At 42.8% G+C, this 15,687-nt stretch overlaps 1 protein-coding gene across 1 annotated transcript in view; it reads right to left on the reverse strand.

The window, feature by feature from the left end:
• The window catches only part of SAK (Sak kinase), a 164,143-nt gene that overhangs the window by 74,530 nt on the left and 73,926 nt on the right, over positions 1-15,687 (reverse strand). Inside the window, exon 4 of the mRNA XM_068372176.1 lies at positions 13,088-13,286. Coding sequence (XP_068228277.1) covers positions 13,088-13,286 — 199 coding nt within the window. The remainder of the gene's footprint in view (positions 1-13,087; positions 13,287-15,687) is intronic.

A 15,687-nucleotide genomic window follows, 5' to 3' on the forward strand; every position in this document is an offset into this window, starting at 1 on the left:
AGCAGAAAACCAGTTTTCCCTCCTTCATCCATTAATCAAACACAGTAAGTGTTCACATGTACTATCAAACACATATAATAATACTATACCACACCTTATGCTGTTAATTGGTTCCATTTTGGTCAGATTTTTGCCCTATAAAGTTACTTATGCTGAACATGTGAAAGTAATTATCATACTCAGTTATCATCTTACGAAAACCATATACCTACATTAATAACCTTTCATGTGAAATACAGTACAGTATAGCACTTAGTTCATATTTTACAACATAAAAACGACTTGAGGTCAGGTGCCTCACACTGAGGGACATGGGGGAACCTAAACATACAATGAGACAATAAGGCAAAATGAAGTAACGTGGATTTTATTTTTGAAAGAGCAGATTGACCAAAATATGCTCATATTATAGTAAATGTTATATATCCTTATTTACTATACATTAAATGCAACACACATTACACAAATAACTTTATATCTCACTCATCACGTAAGAACAAAGAGATTAGATTAATTCAAGACTCATCCACAACTAGTTTCTCTTACTTCTGCTAGGATGCAATGGTCTAACCAATTACATTGGTAAACCTTTAATTATAAATACTTTTACACTAGGGTATAAAAAGTATATGAATCTGAATATCATAAAAATATTCCTTCTTTCTTTCCTAAATTACAAACTATGTTGAACTCTTTACTTTGAGGTTATAAACAACCACAATCACATTGCCATTCTTTGTGAAAGTAGAGTCTGGCAACCATATGGCTAATTACAATTCTTATGACAGCCTACTGTCACCTATCAACATTAGATAATATAGGTTAGCCTTATCAAGGGAGAAATAGAGCTGTAACCATTTGATCTCTGTAGTCTAACTAAAATTTTATTGATAAAACCGTATCCAAATCGCAGACGTAAGTCTAGCAGAGGAGAATGATACTGTACTGTATATGATATGCAACCTTATTGATCACTTTGACCCACTACTGTATTTTGATATATAGAAAAATCTGAACCTTATTTGAGTAATCCTATGGGGAACTGTGCTTCAATCTCATAGATCTCCTTCCACAACTAAAACATTCACTCACCTAAATACAAGTGGCAATGCACTCTGTGACAGGCAAATGGGTGCAAGTTCCCTTTCTTACCATCTACCACTAACCATCTACTTTATCAAGATTCCAGTTTGTTCATGTTTGCATGAAACCTAGAGGACCTACCATTGCCTCTAACATTATCCCTATTGTTGGGAGGGGAGTACATCCTGAAAAAATACCTGCAGTATTATAAACTGCATCTTTCCCTTGAATTTTTTGTCAATACTAAAGTAACACCCATTTAAGGCTATAGCCATGTGACAAGTACACAAACAGTATGTCTGAGAGTAACCCAATCTCCCCCTGAGACCCTGGACCTCTAAGATTTTAGTTTGAAGGATTTTGGAGCAAAACAAACTACTGTGTATTAAAGGTAATTGGCACGTCAACCCTGTGATTTGAGCACGGTCCATTTCTGGAAGAGGCATGATGAAGCAAGACAAACATTATGCCTGGCAATCTAGATTTAGATATTTGGATATACACACACATACTATATACATATAGTTTATATATTTCAAGCAAATAATAAAAATATAGTATTTAGAATATAAAATGGATTAAAAAGTATTATGATACATGGCAACCCTTCCTCTTGGTAGCACTAGGGAGGAAGGGTAGATAGCAGCCAGTCAGGCCAGAGGCATTTCTCAAGCTTCCATTATAGTGTGTGTAGTGTTTCTGAGCTGTTAGTAATGGATGGCTGGAATGATTTCTGTGAATATCACAAATCCCTATGTCAATGCAGCCACTTGTGTTTGGCCAAAAATATAACTGCCCTGTCACTGTCATTTTACATTTTCCTTCCTCAAAATCTTTGACCATTCCCCTTTTCTCTAGGGTCCCAATTATGGGAGGTTTCCGTCAATCTATGGCCTCAGAAAAATGGAAAAATGTTATTTTCATTAGTAAAATAAATTTTTGAATATACTTACCCGATGATCATGAATCTGTCAACTCCGTTGCCCGACAGAAATCTAAGGTCGGGATACGCCAGCGATCGCTATACAGGTGGGGGTGTACACAACAGCGCCATCTGTGAGCAGGTACTCAAGTACTTCTTGTCAACAAGAACTCAATTTTCTCCTCGGTCCACTGGTTCTCTATGGGGAGGAAGGGAGGGTCCTTAAATTCATGATCATCGGGTAAGTATATTCAAAAATTTATTTTACTAATGAAAATAACATTTTTCAATATTAATCTTACCCGATGATCATGTAGCTGATTCACACCCAGGGTGGTGGGTGGAGACCAGTATACATGTTAACATTAGAAGCTAAGTATCCCGTATTTCATTTAAGCAGTTATTCAAAATAACAAACATAAAATAAATAAGTACCTGGTAAGGAAGTCGACTTGAACTATTACTCTGCCTTTTTTAAGTACGTCTTCCTTACTGAGCCTAGCGGTCCTCTTAGGATGCTGAACGACTCCTAGGTGCTGAAGTATGAAGGGCTGCAACCCATACTAAAGGACCTCATCACAACCTCTAATCTAGGCGCTTCTCAAGAAAGAATTTGACCACCCGCCAAATCAACCAGGATGCGGAAGGCTTCTTAGCCTTCCGTACAACCCAAAAAACAACAATAAAAAGTATTTCAAGAGAAAGATTAAAAAAGGTTATGGGATTATGGGAATGTAGTGGCTGAGCCCTCACCTACTACTGCACTCGCTGCTACGAATGGTCCCAGGGTGTAGCAGTTCTCGTAAAGAGACTGGACATCTTTGAGATAGAATGATGCGAACACTGACTTGCTTCTCCAATAGGTTGCATCCATAACACTCTGCAGAGAACGGTTCTGTTTGAAGGCCACTGAAGTAGCGACAGCCCTAACTTCATGTGTCCTTACCTTCAGCAAAGCAAGGTCTTCTTCCTTCAGATGAGAATGTGCCTCTCTAATCAGAAGCCTGATGTAGTAAGAAACTGCGTTCTTAGACATCGGTAAAGCAGGCTTCTTGATAGAACACCATAAAGCTTCTGATCGTCCTCGTAATGGCTTTGTCCGTCTTAAATAGTACTTAAGAGCTCTTACTGGGCAAAGTACTCTCTCTAGTTCGTTCCCCACCAAGTTGGACAGGCTAGGGATCTCGAACGACTTGGGCCAAGGACGCGAAGGAAGCTCGTTTTTAGCCAAGAAACCGAGCTGCAAGGAACATGTAGCCGTTTCAGATGTAAAACCTACGTTCCTGCTGAAGGCGTGGATCTTACTAACTCTTTTAGCTGTTGCTAAGCAAACGAGGAAAAGAGTCTTTAATGTGAGATCCTTAAAAGAGGCTGATTGAAGCAGTTCGAATCTTGATGACATCAGGAACCTTAAAACCACGTCTAGGTTCCAGCCTGGTGTGGACAACCGACGTTCCTTTGAGGTCTCAAAAGACCTAAGGAGGTCCTGTAGATCCTTGTTGGAGGAAAGATCCAAGCCTCTGTGGCGGAAGACCGCTGCCAACATACTTCTGTAGCCCTTGATCGTAGGAGCTGAAAGGGATCTTACATTCCTTAGATGTAACAGAAAGTCAGCTATCTGTGTTACAGAGGTACTGGTTGAGGAAACTGCATTCGCCTTGCACCAGCTTCGGAAGACTTCCCATTTTGACTGATAGACTCTGAGAGTGGATGTCCTCCTTGCTCTGGCAATCGCTCTGGCTGCCTCCTTCGAAAAGCCTCTAGCTCTTGAGAGTCTTTCGATAGTCTGAAGGCAGTCAGACGAAGAGCGTGGAGGCTTGGGTGTACCTTCTTTACGTGAGGCTGACGCAGAAGGTCCACTCTTAGAGGAAGAGTCCTGGGAACGTCCACTAGCCATTGCAGTACCTCGGTGAACCACTCTCTCGCAGGCCAGAGGGGAGCAACCAACGTCAACCGTGTCCCTTCGTGAGAGGCGAACTTCTGAAGTACCCTGTTGACAATCTTGAACGGAGGGAACGCATACAGGTCTAGATGGGACCAATCCAGCAGAAAGGCATCCACGTGTACTGCTGCTGGGTCTGGAATCGGAGAACAATACATCGGGAGCCTCTTGGTCATCGAGGTAGCGAATAGATCTATGGTGGGCTGACCCCACAGGGCCCATAGTCTGTTGCAAACATTCTTGTGAAGGGTCCACTCTGTGGGGATGACCTGACCCTTCCGGCTGAGGCGATCTGCCATGACATTCATGTCGCCCTGAATGAACCTCGTTACCAGCGAAAGCTTTCGATCTTTTGACCAAATGAGGAGGTCCCTTGCGATCTCGAACAACTTCCTCGAATGAGTCCCTCCTTGCTTGGAGATGTAAGCCAAGGCTGTGGTGTTGTCGGAGTTCACCTCCACCACCTTGCTTAGCTGGAGGGACTTGAAGGTTATCAAGGCCAGATGAACTGCCAAAAGCTCCTTGCAGTTGATGTGAAGTGTCCTTTGCTCCTGATTCCACGTGCCCGAGCATTCCTGTCCGTCCAGTGTCGCACCCCAGCCCGTGTCCGATGCGTCCGAGAAGAGACGGTGGTCGGGGGTCTGAACAGCCAATGGTAGACCTTCCTTGAGAAGAATGCTGTTCTTCCACCACGTCAGTGTAGACCTCATCTCTTCGGAAACAGGCACTGAGACCGCCTCTAGCGTCATGTCCTTTCTCCAGTGAGCAGCTAGATGAAACTGAAGGGGGCGGAGGTGGAGTCTCCCTAACTCGATGAACTGGGCCAGCGATGAAAGTGTCCCTGTTAGACTCATCCACTGCCTGACAGAACATCGGTTCCTTCTCAGCATGCTCTGGATGCATTCTAGGGCTTGATTGATCCTTGGGGCCGACGGAAAAGCCCGAAAAGCTCGACTCTGAATCTCCATACCTAGATAGACAATGGTCTGGGATGGGACGAGTTGGGACTTCTCTATATTGACCAGGAGGCCCAATTCCTTGGTCAGATCCAAAGTCCATCTGAGATTCTCCAGACAGCGACGACTTGACGGAGCTCTTAAAAGCCAGTCGTCCAAATAGAGGGAGGCTCTGATGTCTGCCAAGTGAAGGAATTTGGCAATATTCCTCATCAGTTTGGTAAACACAAGAGGTGCCGTGCTTAGGCCAAAGCACATGGCTTGGAACTGGTACACAACCTTTCCAAAGACGAACCTTAGGAAAGGTTGGGAGTCTGGATGGATGGGGACGTGAAAGTACGCGTCTTTCAGGTCTAACGAGACCATCCAGTCCTCCTTCCTGACCGCTGCTAGGACCGACTTCGTCGTCTCCATCGTGAACGTCTGCTTGGTGACAAAAGCATTGAGAGCACTGACGTCCAGCACCGGTCTCCAACCTCCTGTCTTCTTCGCTACCAGGAAGAGACGGTTGTAGAAGCCCGGGGATTGATGGTCCCGGACTATGACTACCGCTCCCTTTTGTAGCAAGAGCGACACCTCTTGTTGCAACGCTAGCCTCTTGTCCTTCTCCTTGTAGTTGGGAGAGAGGTTGATGGGAGATGTTGCTAGAGGGGGACTGCGGCAGAACGGAATTCTGTACCCCCTCCCTTAGCCACTTCACAGACTGAGCGTCTGCACCTCTGCTCTCCCAAGCTTGCCAGAAGAACTTGAGCCTGGCTCCCACTGCTGTCTGGAGAGGAAGGCAGTCAGATCCTGCCTTTTGCGGACTTGGAACCCTTCTTGGATTTGCCACGGTGACTGTCGGCACGGGTACCTCCTCTGCTGGAGGTTCTGCCACGAAAGGGCGGGATGAACCTAGTTGCTGGTGTGTCCACTGCTGCAGGACGGAAAGGTCTAGGCACGGAAGGTAAAGCTTTAGCCTTACGTGCGGAAGATGCCATCAGATCATGGGTATCCTTCTGGATCAGCGAGGCAGCCATCCCCTTGATCAGCTCCTCCGGAAACAGACACTTGGAGAGAGGAGCAAACAACAACTCCGACTTCTGGCAAGGAGTGATCCCAGACGACAAGAAGGAGCAAAGATGTTCTCTCTTCTTAAGCACTCCCGACGTGTACGAAGCCGCAAGTTCACCAGACCCATCCCGAATGGCTTTGTCCATGCAAGACATGATCAGCATGGCAGAGTCCTTATCCGAAGTGGAAGTCTTTCTGCTTAACGCTCCCAAACACCAATCGAGGAAGTTGAAGATCTCAAAAGCACGAAAGACTCCCTTCAACAGATGATCCATGTCAGAAAAGGACCAGCAAATCTTCGATCGTCTCATAGCCAGCCTGCGGGGAGAGTCAACCAGACTTGAAAAGTCGCCCTGGGCAGAGGCAGGAACCCCCAAGCCGGGTTGCTCTCCCGTGGCATACCAGACGCTAGATTTGGAAGCAAGCTTGGTAGGCGGAAAGATGAAAGCAGTCTTTCCCAGTTGCTTCTTGGACTGCAACCACTCTCCCATAACCCTCAAAGCTCTCTTGGATGAGCGTGCGAGGACAAGCTTGGTGAAGGCAGGAGCAGCAGACTGCATGCCCAGAGCAAACTCGGAGGGAGGAGAGCGAGGGGTTGCAGACACAAACTGTTCTGGATACAAGTCCCTGAACAAGGCAAGGACTTTACGAAAGTCTAAGGAGGGAGGCGTAGACTTGGGCCCTTCTAAGTCGGAGTGCGGTTCATCCAAATGTGCATCTTCGTCATCCGATACTCCATCATCCGAAAGCTGAGTAGGAAGTGGCAAAGGCGGAGCAGAAAGCTGAACGGCTGAATCCGGCAGCACGGGTGCATGCGTAGCTGCTGCGGATTCAACATCATGCCGCTGCTGGTCAGTCTGCGAGCTGGCAACAACAAAAGCAGAGTGCTGGTGCGTGGGAGGGACTGCCGTGGGTTGCGGAGCATGCCGTATGGGATGCAGAGCATGCCGCATGGGTTGCGGAGCATGCCGCATAGAGTCAGAACACGGCAGCTCTACAGCACCTTCCCACTGCTGATGCGGTAGCTCACGCATGTCAACGGATGGTGCAGCAAGAACATGCGTCTGGCAGGGTGGACTGCGCATCGGTGGAGGAGCTCTCACAGGTGGAGTGTGGGAGCAGGCAGCCGCAGTATCTGCTGAGCGCACAACCGCGGCAGGTTGTAGGCTAACAGGGGCAGTGTCAACCTTCTCAGCATGATACTCTTGCATGAACGCAGCAAGCTGAGACTGCATAGTCTGCAGCATGGACCACTTAGGGTCTACCGTGGTTGGAGCAGCAACAGACGGAGCAGTAGCCTGTTGTGGAACCACTCTACCTCTCTTGGGAGGTGTGCAGTCTTCGGAAGACTGCGGCGAGTCCGAACTGACCCAGTGGCTACACCTGGGCCGTTGGACTCGCTCGGAAGGGACCTTACGCTTGAGAGGTCGTGAGACCTTGGTCCATCGTTTCCTCCTTGAAACTTCTTCCACAGACGAGGGATGATAGGGCTCATTCGTCTGTATGTGGATGGGACGATCTCTGAGAGAAACGTCCGCAACCACTGAGGGTACATCCGTACGCTGATCAAGGCCTGCCGAACCCTTTGGTCCTTCGACATTGCTTCTCCCCTGGGCTTGGGAGCTTGCAAGAGGTCCCGGACTGGGAGGACGACTGGCACGAACAGATGTACCCTCATGCGCAACACTGACACTGACACTTTTCACCTCACTTGCACTAACACTTCCCACTGCACTTTTCGCTTTCAGCTCTTTGACATCTGCCAAAAGCTGATTACGGTCATTAGCCAATGACTCCACTCTGTCACCAAGAGCCTGAATGGCACGCATCATATCCGCCATGGATGGCTGAGCACTAGTAGCAGGGTCGGGAGTCACCACTACAGGGGAAGGAAAAGGTTGAGGGGCATGGGGAGAGGAAAAATCAACAGAGCGAGAAGAACTCCTCCTGATCCTATCCTTCTCTAGCGTACGTGCATTTTTAAGGAATTCGTTAAAATCGAATTCCGAAAGCCCAGCGCATTCCTCACACCGATCTTCCAATTGACAGGATTTACCCCTACAATTGGAACAAACGGTGTGAGGATCTATGGAGGCCTTCGGAAGACGCCTAGTACAAGCCCTAACACTACACTGCCTGTACTTAGGGACTTGAGACTGGTCAGACATCTTGAATTGTGGAAATAGTCAGGGGGGATTCAAAAAACTAGCAAAGTTCGTTAACAATTAATCCAAATTAATTCCAAAAGCTTGCTAAGCTAATGATAAAGCTTCCTGAATAGCGAAGGCTAAAATCTAGAGCGAATACATCACCAAAATCGTGAGAAACAACTCCAGAATCAACAGCGTATCCAAGTAGGTCTTGTCGGTGGCACGACAGAGGAAAAATTGAGTTCTTGTTGACAAGAAGTACTTGAGTACCTGCTCACAGATGGCGCTGTTGTGTACACCCCCACCTGTATAGCGATCGCTGGCGTATCCCGACCTTAGATTTCTGTCGGGCAACGGAGTTGACAGCTACATGATCATCGGGTAAGATTAATATTGAAAATTGCATACTGTATTTCGAAATACATAACAGGAATAATCCCATTAGGGTCGAGGCAAACGGCAACTTACTCATTCAAAAGTTTTTACTACCCATTTTCAATACTGTACTGTCTATGTACTATACTATACCGTATTTTTCTAATATTAAATTGTTCATATGAATAAATAAAACATTAAAAATGCATTAAAGTTCTATTAACTCAAAAAAGGATAAAATTACGCCCAGGATGGATGTAAATACTGTACTGTATATTTACGCGTGTAAGAAGACCTAAAATTACGACATATTTTAATGAATTTAAGTCATATAAGATGACCAGTAAATTGCAAAACCAGCAGTGTATAGACTAGCTTTCGTTGTATCAATTAAAATCCCAAATTAACTAATTGAGGTAATTTTATATCATGATTCATTTCCAATCATAAAAAAACAAACGAATGCAATTACAAATCTGTGTTTAGGTTAGTTTTCCATAATCTAACCAAGTATTGATTATATAATGATTTTGTTATACTAATGTTTTATTTACTTTTTCCTTAGAACTTCAAAATAAATTAAATAAATGCAATTTTAGATATTTTTCCTATACATGCCGCCTAAAACGGAGACCTACTGTTTGTTAACATTTTCATTGTCCATCATAACAAACAAACAAACCCATTTACACACCAATGATCAAAGTGATGACTAATGATACTAAGAGCTAGTATTATACATACATATACCAAGGCACTTCCCCCAATTTTGGGGGGTAGCCAACATCAACAAATAAAACAAAAACAAAAAGGGGACCTCTACTCTCTACGTTCCTCCCAGCCTAACAAGGGACTCAACTGAGTTCAGCTGGTACTGCTAGGGTGCCACAGCCCACCCTCCCCAGTTATCCACCACAGATGAAGCTTCATAATGCTGAATCCCCTACTGCTGCTACCTCCGCGTTCTTAGATATCTAAGGCATTGGAGGCAGCAGCAGGGCCTACCAGAACTGCGTCACAATCGCTCGCCATTCATTCCTATTTCTAGCACGCTCTCTTGCCTCGCTCACATCTATCCTCCTATCACCCAGAGCTTCCTTCACTCCATCCATCCACCCAAACCTTGGCCTTCCTCTTGTACTTCCCCCATCAACTCTTGCATTCATCACCTTCTTTAGCAGACAGCCATTTTCCATTCTCTCAACATGGCCAAACCACCTCAACACATTCATATCCACTCTAGCTGCTCACTCATTTCTTACACCCGTTCTCACTCTCACCACTTCATTCCTAACCCTATCTACTCGAGATACACCAGCCATACTCCTTAGACACTTCATCTCAAACACATTCAATTTCTGTCTCTCCATCACTTTCATTCCCCACAACTCCGATCCATACATCCCAGTTGGTACAATCACTTTCTCATATAGAACTCTCTTTACATTCATGCCCAACCCTCTATTTTTTACTACTCCCTTAACTGCCCCCAACACTTTGCAACCTTCATTCACTCTCTGACGTACATCTGCTTCCACTCCACCATTTGCTGCAACAACAGACCCCAAGTACTTAAACTGATCCACCTCCTCAAGTAACTCTCCATTCAACATGACATTCAACCTTGTACCACCTTCCTTTCTTGTACATATCATAACCTTACTCTTACCCACATTAACTCTCATCTTCCTTCTCTAGTATTATAATCATTATTATTTTTATTATTATTATTATTATTATTATTATTATTATTATTATAAGCTAAGCTACAACTCTACCTCGGAAAAGCAAGATGCTATAAGCCCAAGGGCTCCAACAGGGAAAAATACCCCAGTACAGGAAGGAAACAAGGAAAAGAATACATTACAAGAGAATACTGTAAAATAAAAATAAAATATATAAAGAACAGTAACAACATTAAATTAGATCTTTCATATATAAACTACAAAAACTTGAAAAAACAAGAAGATAAATAAGATAGAACAGTGTGCCCGACAATACCCTAGAGCAAGAGAACTTTAATCCAAGACAGTGGAATGCCATGGTGAAAGGCTAGGGCACTAACCATGACTAGAGAACAATGGTTTGATTTTGGAGTGTCCCTCTCCTAGAAAAGCTGCTTACCATAGCTAAATAGTCTCTTCTACCCTTACCAAGATGAAAGTAACCATTGAACAATTACAATGCAGTAGATAACCCCTTGTGTGAAGAATTGTTTGGTAATCTCAGTGATGTCAGGTGTATGAGGACAGAGGAGAATGTGGAAAGAATAAGGCAGACTATTCAGTATGTGCAGGCAAAGACAGAATGAGCTGTAACCAAAGAGAGGGATTCAATGTAGTATTGCCTGGCCAGTCAAAGGACTCAATAACTCTCTAGCAGTAGTATCTCAACAAGTGGCTGGTGTCCTGGCCAACCTACTACCTAGTAAATATTATGTCATTACAAATATTTTACTTACCATATCCATACAAATTCCTACACAGTTCGCAAAACGAGAAGACCATTTTGTTTGCGTTTATTCAACAATAACAAACTACCGCTAATGATGGTACAATAATTTACAATAACTCTAAACTTTTACAAAGATAATTGTACATTCAATTTCCAAAATACTTTTCCTTACTTCAGTTATAAGTCAGTTTGATATCGTTTCAACTTGTACCCACATTGATTATAGACCCACCAGCAAAAAAAGAAGAAAGTCCAAGGCTAGTTTTAAATTAAAAGTTATCAAACAATTGGGTTACCAATATAACGTTCGGTGTGACAGATGGTCGAGATTGGTGAAAGTGAGGATAATTTGAAACATGACGGATTTTTAAGGAAAAATTAATATTATGCTGATCTGAATGTTATTGCTACCATCATTAACACTAAAATTAAAATCATCGGAGGGTTAGAGAAAGATACTGTAAAGGTTGCCAAGAAAGTAACTACAAAGCTATGTTTACTTTTGTTAGCTGGACTCACATAAATAAAAGTTGATTTCATTGATAACAATAAATTTTTGCTCAAATAGGATATTTATCATGAAATTATGCACACAAAATGTAAGGTTAATAAAGTTTGATTACATTTATTATCAGTTACTGTACCTAGGCCTACCAATATACTTCACAAGACAATAGATCTGATACGCTTTGCAGGGCTTGACTCGCAGACTTTGTACGGCATCGCAGAAACAGGAAATTTATTTTTGAAAACTAGCAACTGCATACTGTAAATGAAAAATCGCACAATCTAGAACCATACTGTTTCTTTACTTTTGCATTTGTTTTCATTTCTAATTGTGTTATAAGAAGAGGGGATAGACAAAGGAGATAATGTTTTTCATAGAATAAAAATGGTCAAAGTTTTTAAGGAAAATGTAAAATTACAATGTTAGGGAACAGTAGTTTTTTTTGGCCAAATACGGGTGGCTGCATTGACATAGGGCTTTGAGACATTCCAAGAAATCATTCAAGCCCTCCATTACTCGAGAAATAACTCAGCCCTAACCGGCTGCTATCTACCCATCCTCACTAGCACTACTAAGAGGAAGGGTTGTCATGAATCATAAACCTTTTCAATTACAGTATTTCATATTCCAAATACTAGATTTTTATCATCTACTTGAAAGAGAGAGGAGAAAAACTATATATATACAGACAAGTATGTGCATCTCTCTCTCTCTCTCTCTCTCTCTCTCTCTCTCTCTCTCTCTCTCTCTCTTATAATTACCTAACTTATACTCTATTTTTAATACGGTATAGTACAGTAATATTCTGATTATGACTTCCATGTTTTACCATTACGCGGTATTTGGCGATTTCTAACTACAAATCCCCAATTTTGATGTCAAATTTGGTGTCAAATTTAGCATTTTCGCACCATACAAATTCTATAATACCAGACACACGGATAACAGGAGTTTACTGTACTGAATTTGCGTCTCAAGTTCCAATGTGCTTCTACATTCATGATATCGGTCTTCCATTGAGCACACCTTAAAAGCTTAAACTGACTGATGGTGCACCTTGTGAGTAGATCAAATTTCTTCTCATACAGCTTTTGAACTTTGAACATAACACAAACTTGGCTTTCATGAACTTGAGAGACAAAACTTATACTGTATTCTATTCTTTGACTAAATATTTTTCAACGCTTTACAAAAATACCAAATTCACAGACAAAATAGGAGAGCTACAGTCATGACGATCGGAATGTTCACCAGATGAGACTGATCCAATAAAATGAGAGTATCCTTGGGTTCACCCACATAACCAGCAGAATAGTTAAGCCTCGCATAGCTGGGAAGCATTAAGGAAAAAGGGAATACCGTACCTGATAAGGAGAGCCAAATTTTCTTTTTGTAAATATAGGGGTTGAAAGTGTTCTTACTGAGTTTCTTTTTATAAATAAAGGGGTAGAAATTGTTCTTATTGAGAAAAGACAATTTCATATAAAAAATTAATATCTTTAAATGGAAGACAATTTCATATAAAAAATTATTATCTTTAAATGGAAGATAATTTCATATAAAAGATTAATATCTTTAAATGGAAGGAAATTTCATATAAAAAATTTATATCTTTAAATGAAGACAATGCTCAAGCATATGTACCTTATATAATTTGGAGTGCCACACATTGTTGTATGACGATCATCCGGCCGTTGTAACTGTGTGGCCAAACCAAAATCTGCTATTTTAATTCTTCCTTGACTGTCAAGCAATAGGTTGGACAAAGTTAAGTCTCGATGCATTATAGAATGAGAATGAAGATACAGCATCCCTGACACGATCTGCCTCAAGTATTCTCTAGCTGTAAAATAAAAAAAAAATAAAAAACTTTCAAGTACAGTAATTAATAATTTTCAAAGCTATACAAACCTGAATCCTTTAAAACAGCGATGTCTTAAGCAGAGCTGGAATAGCTGCTGAAATTGTTACAGGTAGTATACAAAATGTTGTGTGGATAGGGGAGTAGCCCTGTCCAGTTTCCTGTCAAGAATTCATCACTTTTGATCTTCAGTTCAGAACTTACAACGGGGTTGAAGTGAAAAATTTAACCTTAAAAGACTCAGGTTTGCACTGCTAGGCAAAAACAGAAATTTAATAAAATTTCTTATTTCTATACTTACCTCATGTTCATATCACTTATTCTGAAAAAGCTCGGTTTAATTGACACAACCATGAAATATTTTTAAATTTAAAATTTGCCAATTTTCTTTTGCTTTAATAAATACATGCCCTTAACAAAAGAATTGAACCTAGTGGAAAGTGGTAAGAGGCACAGAGCTGCTGCATCAGATACTATTCATCTTTTCAGTTTTGAAGTCCAAATTATCCCTTCTCTTGATATCATGAGTAAATGGGGAGGAGAGTGGATATGTATATGAACATCAGGTGTGTAAAGAAATAAGAAATTTTACCATTGCAATTCTCTCTATTTCAATGAGCCTCCCCTGATGATCATATTGCTGACTCCCACATACTGTTGGAGGTGGGGCCTAATTGAAAGAAAGAGAGGGATAAATTTAAGTACAAGTAATGCAGTTGAGGATTACTAACCTGGTCTAGATTACTTTGACAAACATTTCAAAATAACAAATTTAGAAATAATTTGTATTTTTCCCAACATACAAACCTGGAGCTATTTATAGGGTATTACTTTCGGCAACGCTGAAAACCACCCAAGACAATTTTAGTGAGGGATAATTACCCCATCCGCTAGTTAGCGGGAGGGGGTTGGGGTAGACTAGCTACCCCGCTCACTCACACCTGTCGGTTGAGTAACAACTTTTGCTTTCTAGCAGGAATTCTAGGGGGACAGGGTGGCGGGCCAATTTGTATAAATAGCTCCAGGTTTGTATGTTAGGAAAAATACGAATTATTTCCAAATTTGTTATTTGTTCCGACACAGATACAAACCTTCGCTATTTATAGGGTGACTTACTCTTAAGAGGAAGGAAGTTCTACGAACTGGCCTTGGTCATGACACGGGGTTCTCTCTAACTGATCTTTGATCTAATTAGTAGGAACCCTACCCTCGCTAAAATCAAAGTAGTTACAAGGTAACTCAATGATAGCGGCCTGCAGAAGCTTGTGTGAGAGAATCGTGGCTTGTCTTTACGTAGGAACTCGAGGATAAGCATGAGTTCTAAGACATATCCAATACCCTCCCTCATGAGGTATTGGTGACGTAACAAAGTATTTATTCATACTCAGGATGCACAAGGGAAATGAATCTTACCTGCAGAGGGGTGAGGTCAGCTATGCTTCGGTCTTGCAGAGCTGTTTACCCGGGGGGGGGGGGGGGGGAAGAAGGGAGCCAGACATTCTTTTCATTCACCCCAGCCCTCAACCCTTTGCTACTTGTCCATCAAGGAGCCTGAGGCATTAGATCACTTGTTGTGCGGTCACCACAGGACCAATGGAGAAGGTTTCCATGCTCCTGTGGGTTACATCTTTCAGGTAGTGGGCTGTGAAGGTTGTCTGACGCTTCTACACGCCCGCTTGCAATACCTGTGCCACAGAAAAATTCTTCTTGAACGCCAGAGACGTTGCAATGCCTCTGACGTCATGAGCTCTGGGTCGGTTGGACAGAGGAGGATCTGGATATAGAGCGTATTCGATTACTTTCCTTATCCAGGAGGAAATACTATTACTCGTGACCCTCCTCTTGACCTTCCCCGTGCTGACAAAAAGTGCTCGTACACGGGGGAGAGCTTTTGCTGTTCTTCTTAAGTAACACCTCAAACTCCTTACTGGACATAGCAACAGTTGGTCTGGATCTTCAGTTAGAAAACAAAGACTCTCTATCCGAAATGGGCCGAACATGGAGTCCGGCACACCCGGATTTTGAGTCTTAACAACAAACTCAGGGACGTAGTTGAGGGTTACTTCCCCCATCTCCTAGAGTGGGAGACATCAGCAGATAGACCATGAAGTTCGCTGACTCTCTTGGCCGAAGCCAGAGCGAGCAGGAACACCGTCTTCCACGTGAGGTGGCGATCGGAGGCCTGGCGTAGTGGTTCATAGGGGAAGCCCTTCAGAGACTTGAGGACCCAAACCACGTTCCAAGGGGGAGGTCTTAGCTCTGCCTGGGGACAAGTAAGCTCGTAACTGCGTATGAGCAAAGAAAGTTCCAATGAGGAGGAAATATCGACTCTTTTCAGTCTAAAGGCGAGACTCAAGGCTGAGCGGTAGCCTTTGACTGCCGA

The sequence above is a fragment of the Palaemon carinicauda genome, chromosome 4 (assembly GCF_036898095.1).
Source record: "Palaemon carinicauda isolate YSFRI2023 chromosome 4, ASM3689809v2, whole genome shotgun sequence".
NCBI classification, from domain to species: Eukaryota; Metazoa; Arthropoda; class Malacostraca; order Decapoda; family Palaemonidae; genus Palaemon; species Palaemon carinicauda.